Genomic DNA, 13,959 nt, shown 5'->3' on the forward strand with positions numbered 1-13,959 from the left:
TTTTGCGGTGCAACGTACTTCCCCTGATTTCCTTGGCTGAACGCATTGATCTGATCAAGATCCATCGCCATGCTGTCCACACCCTTCTTGTTGACCTTTCCAGTTGCCAATTGGATTACCGTGGCAACATCGGCAAAGGACGGGGCCTTCTTGTTGTTGAGGTTCTGATTGACCATAAACTCAAACTTTGTCAATGCGGCACCGGTGACTGGTTTGAAATTCATTTGAAGCAGGATTCCAACGGCCTCATTAAGGGTGAGTTTTGACTGCTCAAGCTTGCTCATGACTTCCCATGCTGACATCGTCACCTTGTTTGCTATACTTGTATCATTAACTAGCTCCATGAGCGACAACATCAGATTGATCTTGTAGCAACGATCCAACCGTTCACACTTGGCTTTCAATGCTTCAAAGATTGCCTTGGTGGTTTTGTGACCGGCGGCTTTGATGATCCCAAGCAGCGACTTGTCAATTGTGTTCTTCATCAGGGTGGCAATTGCATGATTGTATTTGGTCGCCAGGTCGGAGAAGGTGTTTGTTTTCGCAATCATTGGTTCGGTCACGGAGAAGGCGTATTGAAGAGTTGCCTCAATTGACTCCTCCCACTGAGAATAGTTGGCCGAGTTGTAGGATAGGACCGCATGATTGGGGTTCACTTCTCGGTGAAGCTTGAGAGGGGACTTTAGGAAGCTGCTCAGGATGATTTCCTGGCAATGTTCCTGGGCACAAACGGCGGCAGACACAGGGTCATGGACGTGGGGTGGGGATGCCTTCAAACAATTCAACTCAGCCATCATGTTGGCCATTTGGTGTTGGAGGGTAGCGAGCGCTTCATTGGGGTTGGCAGCCATGTTGGTTGGGATGGGGGGAATTTGGGGTTATTTTTCCTGTATGATTCTTTCAATTTCCTCCTCAGGGATTCCTTTGTCCCTTAAGCAGATCTTTTCTATCTCAATATCCTGCTGATCATCTACCGACCTCCTGTAGATATGGAACCTTATCCTAAGACAAGCGTGGCCTGGAAAAAGAGCCGGCTTCTAACCTATAAAGGCTTGGAAACTGCACGATACAGTCCGGCGGCAGTCAGCTCTCCACGTGTCAATCCAGGTATCCAATCTTGGTTGTATTGCTAATCAATAGTTGACTGACCTGCACGATACAGTCCGGCGGCGGTCAGCTCTCCACGTGTCGATCCCGGTATCCAATCTCGGTGAGGAAAGAGAGAAGATACCGGGCACGCGGGAGCTGGACTGTATGTGCCTGGCAGTGACAGGGTTAGGGTTCGGACCTGTCACTGACGGAAGCTAAATGACTATGTACATCTGATGTAAGTACATAGAGATAGCTAAAGTGTGCATAAGTGCATCTTGGACTCTAACAAAACCCCTTGGCCCAGTGTGCCAAGTGTTGAGAGAACATTTGATATTTCATCGAGTGTCGACGAAACCCATGAGATCTCCTCGATTGCTCCTGTGGTGTGTGTAAAGTGCTCGCCCGGTCGAACCTTCTACTCGGCTGAGCCGCACTTTCATATCCGTTGCTTAGCACAACGGTGGGCCGCTACGCTAAACTATCCGTAGCGTGCGCTATCCGCTAGTTTAGCGTTGCGTAGTTCCTGACACATTGCCGTTAGTTGTAGCGCCCGCTACGGGCCGCTGCGCTACGCTAACGGGCGCTAACAGCGCTATCAGCTTTTTTAGCGGTTGAATAGCACTGCTAGCGCTGATAGCGGCGATAGAGGCCCTGTAGTTTCAAGGGGTGCCTGTTAGCGGTAGCGGGCAATCACTGCCCGCTAACGGAAAACCCTGTCATTTGTAGTTTAGATCCGCTACGCTGCGCTGAACTACGGACTAAATGTAGCGTAGCGGCCCACCGTTGCAAGTTAGCAGCAAATCTGCCCTTCACGACTTTTGGGACGACGCACACGGATTGTAATGGTCGTCTAGATTCCGATTGGCATAGGTGCAGAGCTCGCAAGTTTTTCAAAAAGGAAAGAACGACATGCAAGATGGGGTGTCGGCTGCCGACGCCCGCTGGTTGCTTACCGAGTGAGTCACAATCCACGGATTGGAGATCCAAGTAATATATAAGGTGGCCAACATTGACCTTAAGTTCCCACTCTTCGACTTCCGGCAACATATTCACATCCCTAAATCATTTCATCCACACCATTTTTCGAGTCATTAATCTGTTCGACCAGCAATGCAGTACTCTAGCTTCTTATTTCTCGCCGCGCTAGTCTTGATCCCAAGTCAAGCCATCTCATTTATAACCTTCGCCTGCGACGATAACTCGCCGAAAAATGTCAACAAGAAGACGGGTAAATGCATAAGGCAGATCACAAATTACGATAGAACAGACACAACAATAAACTATTTGTTGAAGCCGGATAGCATTGTGTTGGGTTAATATATTTTGGAATTGCTATTTTCTTCCAGAAAACAGAGGCTGACCGTTGGTTTTTTTTCCGGCGAGCTAGCGATTGATGCCAACCGAGTCGGTGGTTTTGGCTCCGTGAGCTTTACCTGCGATGGTCAAACCATAGGCCTCGGTAAAGTAGAGCAGACCATTTGTACGGACTTCCAACAAAATCTACTAGGAGTGCGTTAAAGATTTGATGAACTTTTCCTAAGAGCTTGGTCTTGTATATACACCAATTATCTGATATACTTTCATATTATGCAGACGGACCCTTATTCCTTTGCAGACCTCGCTACACATGCTTATCCTAAAAAACCCGCCGGAAGTAAAAGACCAAGATCACTCTAACATACCAACAAACATCACGGCTATTGGGGAGATGGATTACCTCTGGCAAAACAATTGGAATGTGTCCTCAAAGGACTTGTGTGGAGTTAGAAGATCACTCTCTTGACACCGTACCAGGTTTAATGATAATTCTTCACTATTCATTGTCACATGAGGCCTGTCCTTGTCGAAGAAATTATGAGCACATTTATTTTGTTCAAAGTTAGTTTAAGCATGCATAAATCATAAATTCATGAAGCCGTCTTTGCAGTGGATCCTGCAAGTATGATACCTATGTGTAATCCCAATGATTTTTTTTATGAAATTATGATTTACTAGAGGCCAAGGCGGCTTCGCCGCTGTGGGGCCCAGAGGCCGCACAGACCAATGTTTGCCTAACAATCAACTTGAAATATATGTATGGCTAAATTTTTATACTATTCATCACATTCCTGATGTTAAATACATAATTGATCCTCAACATTCATGTTAATGTCTATTCAAGTTTTTTTTACAACAGGCATGAATTTAAGCCCAAATTTTTGAGTTTAAGTAGCTGGCAGACTGCTGTTTCTCCTTAACCAAGATCTTAGCAAAGAGTGAGTGATTTGATGTCTTGGATGCCCATGCTTATGACACATCAATTCATATTCAACTGTTAAGGTCTCAGTCACATAATTAAAAATGCCACTGTCAAATTCAAAGTCAAATGACACACAACTCTGGGTCCATGTTTTTAAATTTTGCGTGTACATGGATGACACAATAGTTCAAGAGACATGTGCAGCGCGCCGCTTTACATAAAAATCAATCAAAATCATATCAATTCATGCCGAGAGGATTCTTCAATCTGCACAGTTTGTTTTCAGTGGCTGAAACAAATGTGTGTATGTATGTACTCAAATCAGGTTGAGAATAAATAGTGAACCTAAGACAAATACTTTGCAAAAACCCAAGAGGCATGAGGGTACATGTCAGTCAAATACATTGGTATGAGATTTTAGAGAACATATCTTGGAGACAATTTTTTTTTTCTCACACGGATGATGAGGTTAAAGGGTGATTGGGAGAGTTTTGCGTTGACAGTTACCTGAAAAGTGTGTGCTGGGTGAGGAGGTGGCGCCGGGAAAGGGTTGGTGATGCTCACACTTGGGGGACAGATGGGCGGCGACTGCAGGGGCCGCGACGTGGAGGGTGCCAACAAGACAGTAGGCTCGGTCTGCGACACCAGCCCCACAATCTATGCATGAAATCCATGTTTGTCAAAACTGGTTTCATTCCTGCATAGAGAAAGAGAGATACATATGTTGCCTCCTAGCGGCTGATCGCAGGGATGCTTTGCCGTGCTGGCCCACCTTGAGTCTACAGATGACTCTTCCTCGCTCGCGCGGTCAAGCTAGAAGGGGTGGTTCTTAAAGTAGAAGTTTGCAAAGTCATCGGAGGGTCTGGCGCTCCGACGAGCTCACCATCAGAAAGTACTTGAGACCGACGTGAAGAGCGGCCAGGATACCGTAGGGCACATCACGTTGGGCGCTCCAGGGGACAGCGGGTCAAGTGGGTCGGAAGGAGCTGGCTTGAGTTGTTGGGTTGTTGCTGGGCTTGTCAATTGTGTGGTGAGTGGTGAGCCCGCTGTTGTGCCATTTGGACATCAACCACGCCAGATGAGCTTGGTGACGAAGCCTAAGGGCGCCCAACAGCTTGACGGCCACCGTCAGCACAAACAACCCAAAACAGGCTCCGAACGTGGCCCCGCCGGTGGACGGCGTTCAGCCGTCAAACCACAGGGGTACAGTGGTTGTACCGGGTACGAAAACCGTGTTCCTGTAACCATTGATTTACCCGTTAGTAAATGAGCCTATCGTGACACTATCAAGGCTTCACACATGTGCAATCGGGACAAAAGGGAAAGAAAATGCTGCTTACATCATCATTCCCATGTCACTATGTTCTGGTTTAGGTTGGGACATTGGCTCCATCGAAATTCCGGACATGCCATTGTGGTCCATTGGGGGTGCGGCCATGCCGGCATACTACTGTGATCCATGAGTGCGGAGCCTTAGGAAACGGGGGTGTGATTGGGGGTGTTTGGTGGCGGCAAGGTTTCAGATGGGTGGACGCAACGGTGGTCCAGCTACGCTAACCGTAGCGTTAGCGTGGCGTAGCGTAGCGGAATTCCGCTAAATTTTAGCGTAGCGTTAGCGGAATTGCGCCTTTCTGCGCTAACGCTACGCGCAAAGGGTGCGCAGCTAATTTAGCTGTTAGCGTAGCGTTAGCGCAGATGCGCGCAATTGCGCTAACGCTACACACGCAGGGCGCAAAAGAGCGCGCGCTATGGTGCGCCACAGTGCTTTTAGCTGAAAAAAAGGCCTTTTTTTCCGCTAAAAGCGCTGTAGCGCAGCGTAGCGTAGCGTAGTGACTGTAACGGCGCGCTAACACTAACAAAAAATTGGCGCACTGTTAGCGCCGCTGAAACGTAGCGCAGCGTAGCGGCGCTAACAGCGCGCTAACGCTACTCAAAATGGGCGGGCGCTTTTTGCCGCTACGCTAACGCTAAGTGGCCCTGTAGCGTAGTGTAGCGTAGCGGCCCACCGTTGGTGGACGGTTGGAGGTGCGAACCGGCTGGGGGTTGGAAGAGTTGCAAAGCTGATGCAGGAGGGGCAAGCCAAGATTTAAGAGTTGAGGTTGCTGTGGGTGACAATCAAGAAGAAGGTGGGAGAAAAGCTGGTCGGCAAGAAGGGCTGCAAGAAGGAAGCGGTATAACACCCATATTGAGGAGCTGGCTGTATTCAATTTGTTGACCTTGATAGAGCAACGGGGCAGGGGGGCATGATGGGGGGAGCGTGTGGTCGGGCCAGTTGAATTAGGGATAATGGTGGCGGCTGGTTGTACCAAGGCGTGATGATGAAAAAGGAGAAGGGTCCAGGCGCGGTAGTGACAACGGATGCAAAGGGCGATGCCACTAAATTGAGTAAAGAGAAGTTTAGCGGTGAGCTGCTGGCAAGCTGAAACAGGATTAAATTCTGAGTAGCCCAGCAACTGAGGTGAGTTGTTCTCACCGTGAATTGGAATAACTGTCTGCCATGAAGGTTGCTAGATGATGTATCCTCGGGGGGAACAGACGCACCTCGCAGATGGAATAGGCAGCCTAATTGGAATGGGACCCAAGCAAAGAAGGCGATTGCCGAGTTGCAAGGGCCAAGCGGGCAAAACAAGGGTCGACCGGCGGTTACTGTGACAATGGGGCGTGGCGAGCGCAATGGTGGAGATGATTTGTGGTGCATAGTTGCAGGTATGTACATATGGAGTTCAAGGGTGATTTGACGGGAGGCGTGGGTGGACGGTCAATTGCTTAAAAGGAACCAGTTGTTTTTTGATGTCCCCCAGGGCGATTGGAGATGCTGCAATTCCAGCTATCCATCTCCCTCAACCCTTCCGCTGCTGCAAGTGCGCAGTTTGAAGGGCAAAGAGTGGCCCCCCCACTGGTCTCCAGCCTTTGCTGAGGGCCGGGGGCCTTCACGTCCAGTCCTTTTGACCTGTGCGCTTGACGCGGGCTGGGGGCTGAGCCTGTGGCACAGCACTTTTGCTGATGTTGGAAGGCTATTTGAGTTAATAGTTGCGGTTGTTGCTTTCTCTGTTTATAATTTGGGGGAACCCATGATTTTTTTTTCTCACTTTTTTAAAGTTGTAGGGGGAACCCATGATTTTTTTTTTGAAATTCAGGCAAATCTGTGTCTTTAATAAACTTGGATGCATGCATAATCCAGCTTTGAATACCATAATTCTCCCAAACATCATGTTGCATTTTCCATATTCCCCATTTTTTTTTCTTTGAATATGTTCCCTTGACTAGCATGTACAATATCCTGTTGTTAGCTAGCTACTATGGCAGAGCCACTGTGACATAACATAAATAATCTAAGTATAGTAAATCCACACTTTCACAGAAATTTAGATCAAGGGTTTCCCCTGTACATTTATGAAAGAGTGAATTACAACAGGTGAAGAAAAAAAAAATTCAAGGGTTTCCCCTATGAATTGGCAACTACAAACAAAGCCTGAGGGTCAACCCTCTACAACTTTCAATACAAATAAAAATATCAACTATATACATAATTTTTTAACGGCCTTTATTGAATGCAATTCGAGAAGAAGAGAGAATAGCCCCCGAACATAAATGCCTCGGACTGACCCCCCAGCCCGCGGCAAGCGCGGGGAAAAAGGGGCCGGGTTTAACCCCCTCCGGCCTGGCCCAAGTGGGAGGGGACGGAGGGGGGCTAATGGCTGGCGCGACCTCCAGCCAGTGCAAATGCAACAGGGAGAGGCCGGCCGCGGGGGAAAATGTAATCCAGCAAGATCCTCCTTTTATAATCCTGAGCGCCATCATTCAACCACCGACCCAGCCATCAATTCAGCGTCAACGGAAAAACTCCGAGCGAGTTTCAGTCGACGTTTTCTACTCGATTACAGTTCCTCGAACAGTTTCATGGTCCTATTAACAGTCCGGGTCCGTCTTCTCCTTATGTCTCATGATTTGGACAATTTCTCTCAATCAACTTCTCCTGCTGACTTTTATTCAGTTCGCTGGCAGGGTTTTTCTCGATAATTCCATCCCGCTTCGTAGACACTTCGCGTGACCTCGAGGCCCCCTCCTGGCGGAAAACGGGGGTTGATCTTTCTTGTACTTTACCACACTCGCATCAAATCGTTATGAACGCCGCCAACAACCGCGCTATCAACTGTTTTGGACGTGAAACAGCCCGATCAGAATCCCCAAGAGTTTTTTCACCCGCATTCTCAATTTGGAACTTGGCACACCTCTTCTTACACTCTATGGACTGCTACTTGTCCAGATCGCTCGTTTAGGGAAACGTAGCTAGGGGGATGTTAAACGATCGCGCGACATTCAGCATTCTCTTGACAAGTGACTAAATGTTTCAGCCATCTCTCCACGATTTTCGAAACACCCTACCAACAGTCTCCTCTCCCTGGTTCTTCTTTTTCCGCCCCTGCGCCCCCGATCTCTTTTTGGGATTGCAACGCGGCATCGGACACTCAACCATTTACTTACAACCATTGTCGACTGGGTAGGAATCACGCATGGGGGCGGTTCCGGTTGCAGCGTTGGTAGTCATGCGATATGTTCAAGGGTCTGCCAGGGGTCTACTCTTTCATCTGGGGCAGCGTTCCATGGCCTCTTGCCAAACCCGAATAAGGCAGATGAGGTGTTTATAAGCCAGGTCTTTCGTGGTTGAGTCTTGACCACAACTTTCTCATTCTTAATAAACATTCACTCATTGACCCATTTGTTAACTCTCAATTACCGCAACGTCGACAATTTGCTTTCCTCCCATTTCGACCACATCACCTTAAACAACTCTTTGAGTCAAGCTCTAATCGCGATGTCTGGTAATCGGATCCCCAATCACCCAGTCCATATGACCACCCTTGTCGAGCCATTGTCGGAAGTACGTCAATTTAGTTTCTCTTCAAGTTGCACGGTACTGACAACTTTCAAAGTCCGTACCAGAGAATGTTCGCGCCAATCAATCCGGAAATGTCACCACTGCATCTTTTTTGCAGTGTTCGGGGGTTGACGGATCTGACCAACGTGACTTCGAGGTCACATTGACAACAAATACGGCGCTGACGAATGTTCTCGAGCCCAGCGTTGTTTACTACATGACTGGGAAGTTGATCGCTACCAACGACGGCAAGACGCCCACGCTAACTTACAATCAGCACTCAGTCGCCCGCGTGATGGAAGTGTCAGAGGACGGGTTCGACTTTGTCAACAAAGCGAGCGTCGAAGGACTCGGGATTGTCATCAAACGAGAGGAGGTCGTTTTCAACCTCGAAACAAGGCTCGAAGTCATCGTCGAGCACACGGATTGGGATTCTCAAGTAAGATTAAGGCTATATATCTCATCGGGGGCTCGCGGAGACTAACAGTTGACTAAGGAGCGACGCCACAAAACCTTCAACGTCAAGTACGTCATCCCGGGGTCAAAAAATTTCATCAAAACCCACTCCCTCTACGTTGTTGGCCGAGAGTTGGAAATTGTCGGCTTGTTGGTCGATTTTGACGTGAGAGCGAAGATGGCCGTGGTGCTTGTGGGTTTTCCACCAATGGAAGTCAGTCGTTCAAACCAACTAACATAGAATTGCCTTTAGGTGAATGATTGCAGTATCACCAGTGGCCACCAGATCGGCCGCGCAAAGGCAAGCGGCCCGCCAATAAAGTCGAACCCCCACGGAAAAGGCAGAAACTTGTGCGTAAAATACAAGCTATCACTTACCCACAACGTCAACCGTATTGCTTACCGTTGGTTCGGGATATCACTTCAGAGTGAAGTTGAACTCCAATGAGAATATGCCCTCAACGAGTTCTCCTTTGGTTTCGCCGGTGAAGAAAACGTTCGACACACCCACTTCGTCATATGGCTCGGTCGACCGGAAGGGGAAGAGAAAAGCGTCAGAACAAATTGAATCTGACAATGAAGACGAGCAGGACGTTGAAAAAGTTGAAGACAAAGAGGAGGAAGAGGAGCCAGAGGAAAAGCCGAGTCGTGGGCGACCCTGTAAGGCCATCCTCAAAGACGCTGCCAAGAGACTCAAGAAACTTTAAAGAGTTACTCTCCCCGTCGAGGTGAGAATTTGACATCAGTTACTTGGTTTCAGATTGGCTATTCAACTAAAATTTGCGTTGTTTTTTGCGCGCCAGTCGCTGTGGGCCACTGTGGCCAGCATAATTCCTTCCCCTTCTCAAATGCGAATGTTTGATGAGACGCACTTGTTTCTGTTGAATCGTCCAGCTTTCAAAAGGCGCAGGATTCCCCATTGAAGTTCAATCTGCTTATAATTTTCGCGTACTAACAAAGCTTTACCAGGGCTGAACCTTTCGTGGCTCAAGTTTGATTTCCTTATAATTCTCGTGATTTGGACTTTCTCTCAGTTGTCCGCAACTTGAATTTGTGCGCCTGCATTCAGTGCAAACAGGTGGTTTCAACTCTCTTCGTGCGGGAAAAATTTGTGCAATCAACTACTTACATGGATTTCTTTGCCAACCAGTAATTGAAGAGCGATATGAGGAGTAGCTTTTGAGAATTTGCGCGGTTTGTAGTTTCCGAGTCTCTATGACTTCCAGCATAGCAATCTCAACAATAATGTGAGTTAAGTCAGGCGTCTGAGTTTCCAAGGAGGAGGTTGGGAGATTTGGGATTTGGGGAAAATTTGCTGTCTCGACTTAACAACAGGGATTTTTGCGCGACGGGCGAGTTGTTAGGATTGCCGATGGGGCTTCGCCAAGCCTAATCGCCTCCTCCCAGGAATCAAGCTTGGGCTGGAAATGATATTATAGTCCGGCTGGGCGCGTCAGGCAACTAAATGTAATCAACAAGTCGTGGGTTTGCCTAAACTTTGACGGTTCAACAATGCTATTGTTTGCCCATTACGTTGAGTTACAATCCGTCTGCCTGAGTTATGCAAATCTGGTCAACTGGGCGACCCGGCAATGTGCCTGAATAAAATATGGGATTGTCAATCATCAACTGGACTAGCCCATTGACGGTCTGCTAATGAATCAAATCGGGCTTTTTTTGGCTGTCGCCGCTTTGACATTTCAGGTTGTTAGACGATGCCACGGTAACGACTTCGACCATCCTGGTTGTTGGGGTGGTCAGTGCTCATCAACGGTAAGCAGAAGAGCCAAAACTGGGATAAATATAACCAGGTTAACCTTTCCGTGGAAATTCAAGCAGGCCGCTACAGTTTGAGACAACAAGAATATCCGGGTCAACAAAGATTAACTTGCCTCATGGTTGAATCAAAAGGACAAATTGTCGACCATCCGGAAAGAAACAACAAGAAGAAGATCCTTGGCGCAGACTTTGTAAAAATACCGCACAACATTGGGAAGTGCAACTTTGGATGCGTGGCCTGCGGTGCCTTCACTGGATCAGAGAGTCGTCGCTGGCCGACAGGCAGAAAGCTGCAATCAAGTTCACGATGTGTTGCAATAAAAATAAAGTCGCCTTGCCAAACTTTGATGCAAATGCAAAACCTTACCCATCAATCCTCCAGAACTTATTCAGTGGATCGAACTCGAGTAAGATCCCCCCTCCTTTTTAATGATCATTGCCAGTGACTGATATTGATCTTTCGTTCAAAAGCTGCCTTAAATTTCCAGAAGTATACACGAATGTATAACAATGCAGTATCCTTCACGTCTCTCCGGACAAAGGTGGATTATTCTGTTCAAGGACCACTGGGCGTAAACGTTTTCAGGATGAGCGGAGGTTTAGCTCATTTGATATCAAGCATTGAGCCTGCCGAAGGATCCGACCCAGGATTTGCCCAGATTTTTGTAGTCGGCGACCACGGGACTAATGAAGCCGAATTGCGAGTACGGAAGGCCGAAGGGATGGGGTTGAGTAAAGGAAAAGTTGCTGGGCTCTTGCCATCAACTGTATCGACAATAATGAGCTATATGTACAAGCACAATCCTTACGCCAAGTTATTCAAGTCAGCCAAACAAGTACTCGAGGAGCGGAACGCAAAAACACTGAAGTTGAAAGGGATTAATCGTCCGGGAGAGGATCCGAAGAGGTATAACGAGCCAACGATCAGTGAAGTCGCTGCGATAGTCGAAGGCGACGGTGATATCATCCAAGAAAGAGAAATTTTACTCCATCGCAAGGACGAAAAGTTAATTTCAATTTCGGATACACATTTGGCTTATTTTCCATTGCGATACCCTCTGTTTTTTCCAAAGGGAGAGCAGCAATGGCATACCTTTTATAGATGTTCAACAGAAAGAGGTTTGTGCGGTTCATTGATCTGTTTGAGATTAAAAATACTGACTCCTTTTGCTAGTGACCAACCGCAAAGTAGGATCACTTGAATGGTACGCTGCCCTACTCTTCGATCGTCCGGGGTGTTTTTCACCTATATTAAGGGGCCGGTCGTTGCTGCAGGAACTTGTGGTCGACATGTATGTCTGCGTTGAGCGACAACGATTGCAGTTCATCAGAGACAATCAAGAATCAATGAAAGCAAGCCAATACCGCTCGCTTTTAAGGGGTCTAGAGAATCAAAAACCAATTTCAGCTCGTAGAGTTATTCTACCAGCTACATTCATTGGGAGTCCTCGTGGGATGTCGCAGCTGTATTACGACTCGATGGCAATTTGCAACAAATACGGGCCACCCTCTTTGTTTATCACGATGACCGCAAATCCCGATTGGATGGCAATCAAGACGCTGATTCCTGAAGGCGAGCAGGCTTTTGATCACCCAACAATTGTAGCACGGGTATTCCGGTTGAAGATCAAGGCACTCATCCACGAACTAGTGAATATGGACAGGCTAGGGAAAGTTGTAGCATACGTTTACACAATTGAGTTTCAGAAGCGCGGACTCCCGCACGCTCATCTAATGGTTACGCTTGATGAGAAAGACAAACCGACCACGCCGGAGAAGATTGATCTCCTCGTCTCTGCGGAGATTCCTGACGAACTTGAAGAACCAAACCTGCATCGACTCGTTTGACGCTTCATGTTGCATGGACCATGCAAGGGCCGAGCTTGCTGGCGGAACGGTACATGCAATCTTGGCTTTCCCAAGCCTTTTTCTCCCCGGACAGTAACAGTCGATGGAGCTTACCCGGTTTATCTGAGGCGCGACAACGGGAGGTCAATTACAAAGCACACAACTCGTTTCGACAACGGATCTTTTGTCCCGTTCAACCGGTTCTTGACGTCAATGTTTCAGTGCCACATCAATGTTGAAATCCCCGTCAACAGCACCGCTATTAAATATTTATAAAAGTATATTACGAAAGGGCACGACAGAAGTTATATGGCAGTAGAGGTCAAAGATGAAACAAAAGCTTATGTGGACGCGAGATACATAAGCCCCCCGGAAGGTGAGGAACAATGTTGTTTATCAAAAATGAGTCGTATCAGCTGAAATCCTGTCTGTTAAGCTGCTTGGAGATTATTCAAATTTCCATTATCTGACAGATCACCAGCAGTAACGAGACTCACCGTGCACGAAGAAGATGAGCAAGTTGTTTATTTCAAGGAAAACATTGGCGCGGAAGGTCAGCTGAAGAGCGGCAAGGCGGCGCGAACCACGCTCACTGGGTTTCTAGAGCTCAATCGGACGAATGCGGTTGGGGCAGAAGGGCGCACGGCTAGGTCACTTCTTTACAACGACATCCCATGTTATTTTTGGTGGGACAAGGGCGACAAGGAGTGGAAACCGCGGAAATCAAAAGCTGAATCAGTTGGGCGGATCTACGCGGTTTCTTACCTAGCAGGTGAAAAATTTTACTTGAGGGTTCTTCTTTTCCATGTTCGGGGTCCTCAGTTGTTCGAAGATCTCCGGTCATTCGAGGGGGAAATCCTTGATACGTACCAGGAAGTGTGCAATCGGAGAGGACTCCTCGCAAACGATACTCTTTATGATATGGCGTTGCGGGAGGTGGGTTTGGTCAACTCGGGTTATCAGCTGACTCAAATGTACGCTATCATCTGCGTACACTCCGCGCCAACTGACCCAAAGACTCTGTTCGAGTCTCATTTTGAAGCAATGACGGACGATTTCATACGAATTGACATGTCAGATAGGAACAGCCGCCAGTTGAACCCCGCAGAACGTCGGGTGATGGGTCTTTTTCGCCTCGAGAGCATGTTGGAAAGCATGGGCGGCACGCTGCAAACTTGCAATATAACTGTCTCACGCGAAGAAAGGGAAATGGTTGAATGGGTTCGACATGAAAGAGTACCTGAACATGATCCACGGGCCGTGGAGGCGAGACTGAACCAAGCGAAGTCAAAATTCAATAACGGCCAGAAGGTCATCTTCAACAAAGTCGCCAACTCACTCAGTGGGCAAAACGGCAAAAAATTTTACCTTGATGGACCAGGTGGCACGGGGAAAACATTCCTTTTAAATTCAATAATAGATGCCTCGGAAGTCCGTGGTATTGAAAGCATCGTTGTCGCCTCCTCTGGGGTCGCCGCACTGTTGTTGAGAGGAGGTCAGACAGCCCATTCGGCTTTCAAGATTCCTCTTGATTTACAAAAAGGCGCCGAATGTGGACTAGAAGCGGATACGGTGCTCGCTCAGCGCATCCAGTCAGCGAAACTGATCATTTGGGATGAGATCGTAACGATTCATAGGTACGCTATTGAAGCTGTTGACCTATCGT

General features: G+C 47.8%; 3 protein-coding genes across 3 annotated transcripts; 2 read left to right on the plus strand and 1 right to left on the minus strand.

The window, feature by feature from the left end:
* Positions 1-2,202: 2,202 nt before the first annotated feature.
* On the plus strand, positions 2,203-2,769 carry PtA15_8A130 (uncharacterized protein; the record flags this gene model as incomplete). The annotated part of the gene is made up of 3 exons (XM_053171529.1): positions 2,203-2,404; positions 2,480-2,601; positions 2,686-2,769. The coding sequence occupies 3 exons, from the start codon at positions 2,203-2,205 to the stop codon at positions 2,767-2,769; spliced, it is 408 nt and encodes a 135-aa protein (XP_053022783.1).
* Positions 2,770-4,298: 1,529 nt separating this feature from the next.
* PtA15_8A131 (uncharacterized protein) lies at positions 4,299-4,769 on the minus strand (the record flags this gene model as incomplete). Its single annotated transcript, XM_053171530.1, has 3 exons — positions 4,299-4,445; positions 4,539-4,569; positions 4,672-4,769. The coding sequence occupies 3 exons, from the start codon at positions 4,767-4,769 to the stop codon at positions 4,299-4,301; spliced, it is 276 nt and encodes a 91-aa protein (XP_053022784.1).
* A 4,349-nt stretch (positions 4,770-9,118) lies between these two features.
* PtA15_8A132 (uncharacterized protein) lies at positions 9,119-9,373 on the plus strand (the record flags this gene model as incomplete). Its single annotated transcript, XM_053171531.1, has 1 exon — positions 9,119-9,373. One exon carries the CDS (start codon positions 9,119-9,121, stop codon positions 9,371-9,373), a length of 255 nt encoding a protein of 84 aa, XP_053022785.1.
* Between the last annotated feature and the right edge of the window lie 4,586 nt (positions 9,374-13,959).

Source organism: Puccinia triticina, chromosome 8A (genome assembly GCF_026914185.1).
Source record: "Puccinia triticina chromosome 8A, complete sequence".
NCBI classification, from domain to species: Eukaryota; Fungi; Basidiomycota; class Pucciniomycetes; order Pucciniales; family Pucciniaceae; genus Puccinia; species Puccinia triticina.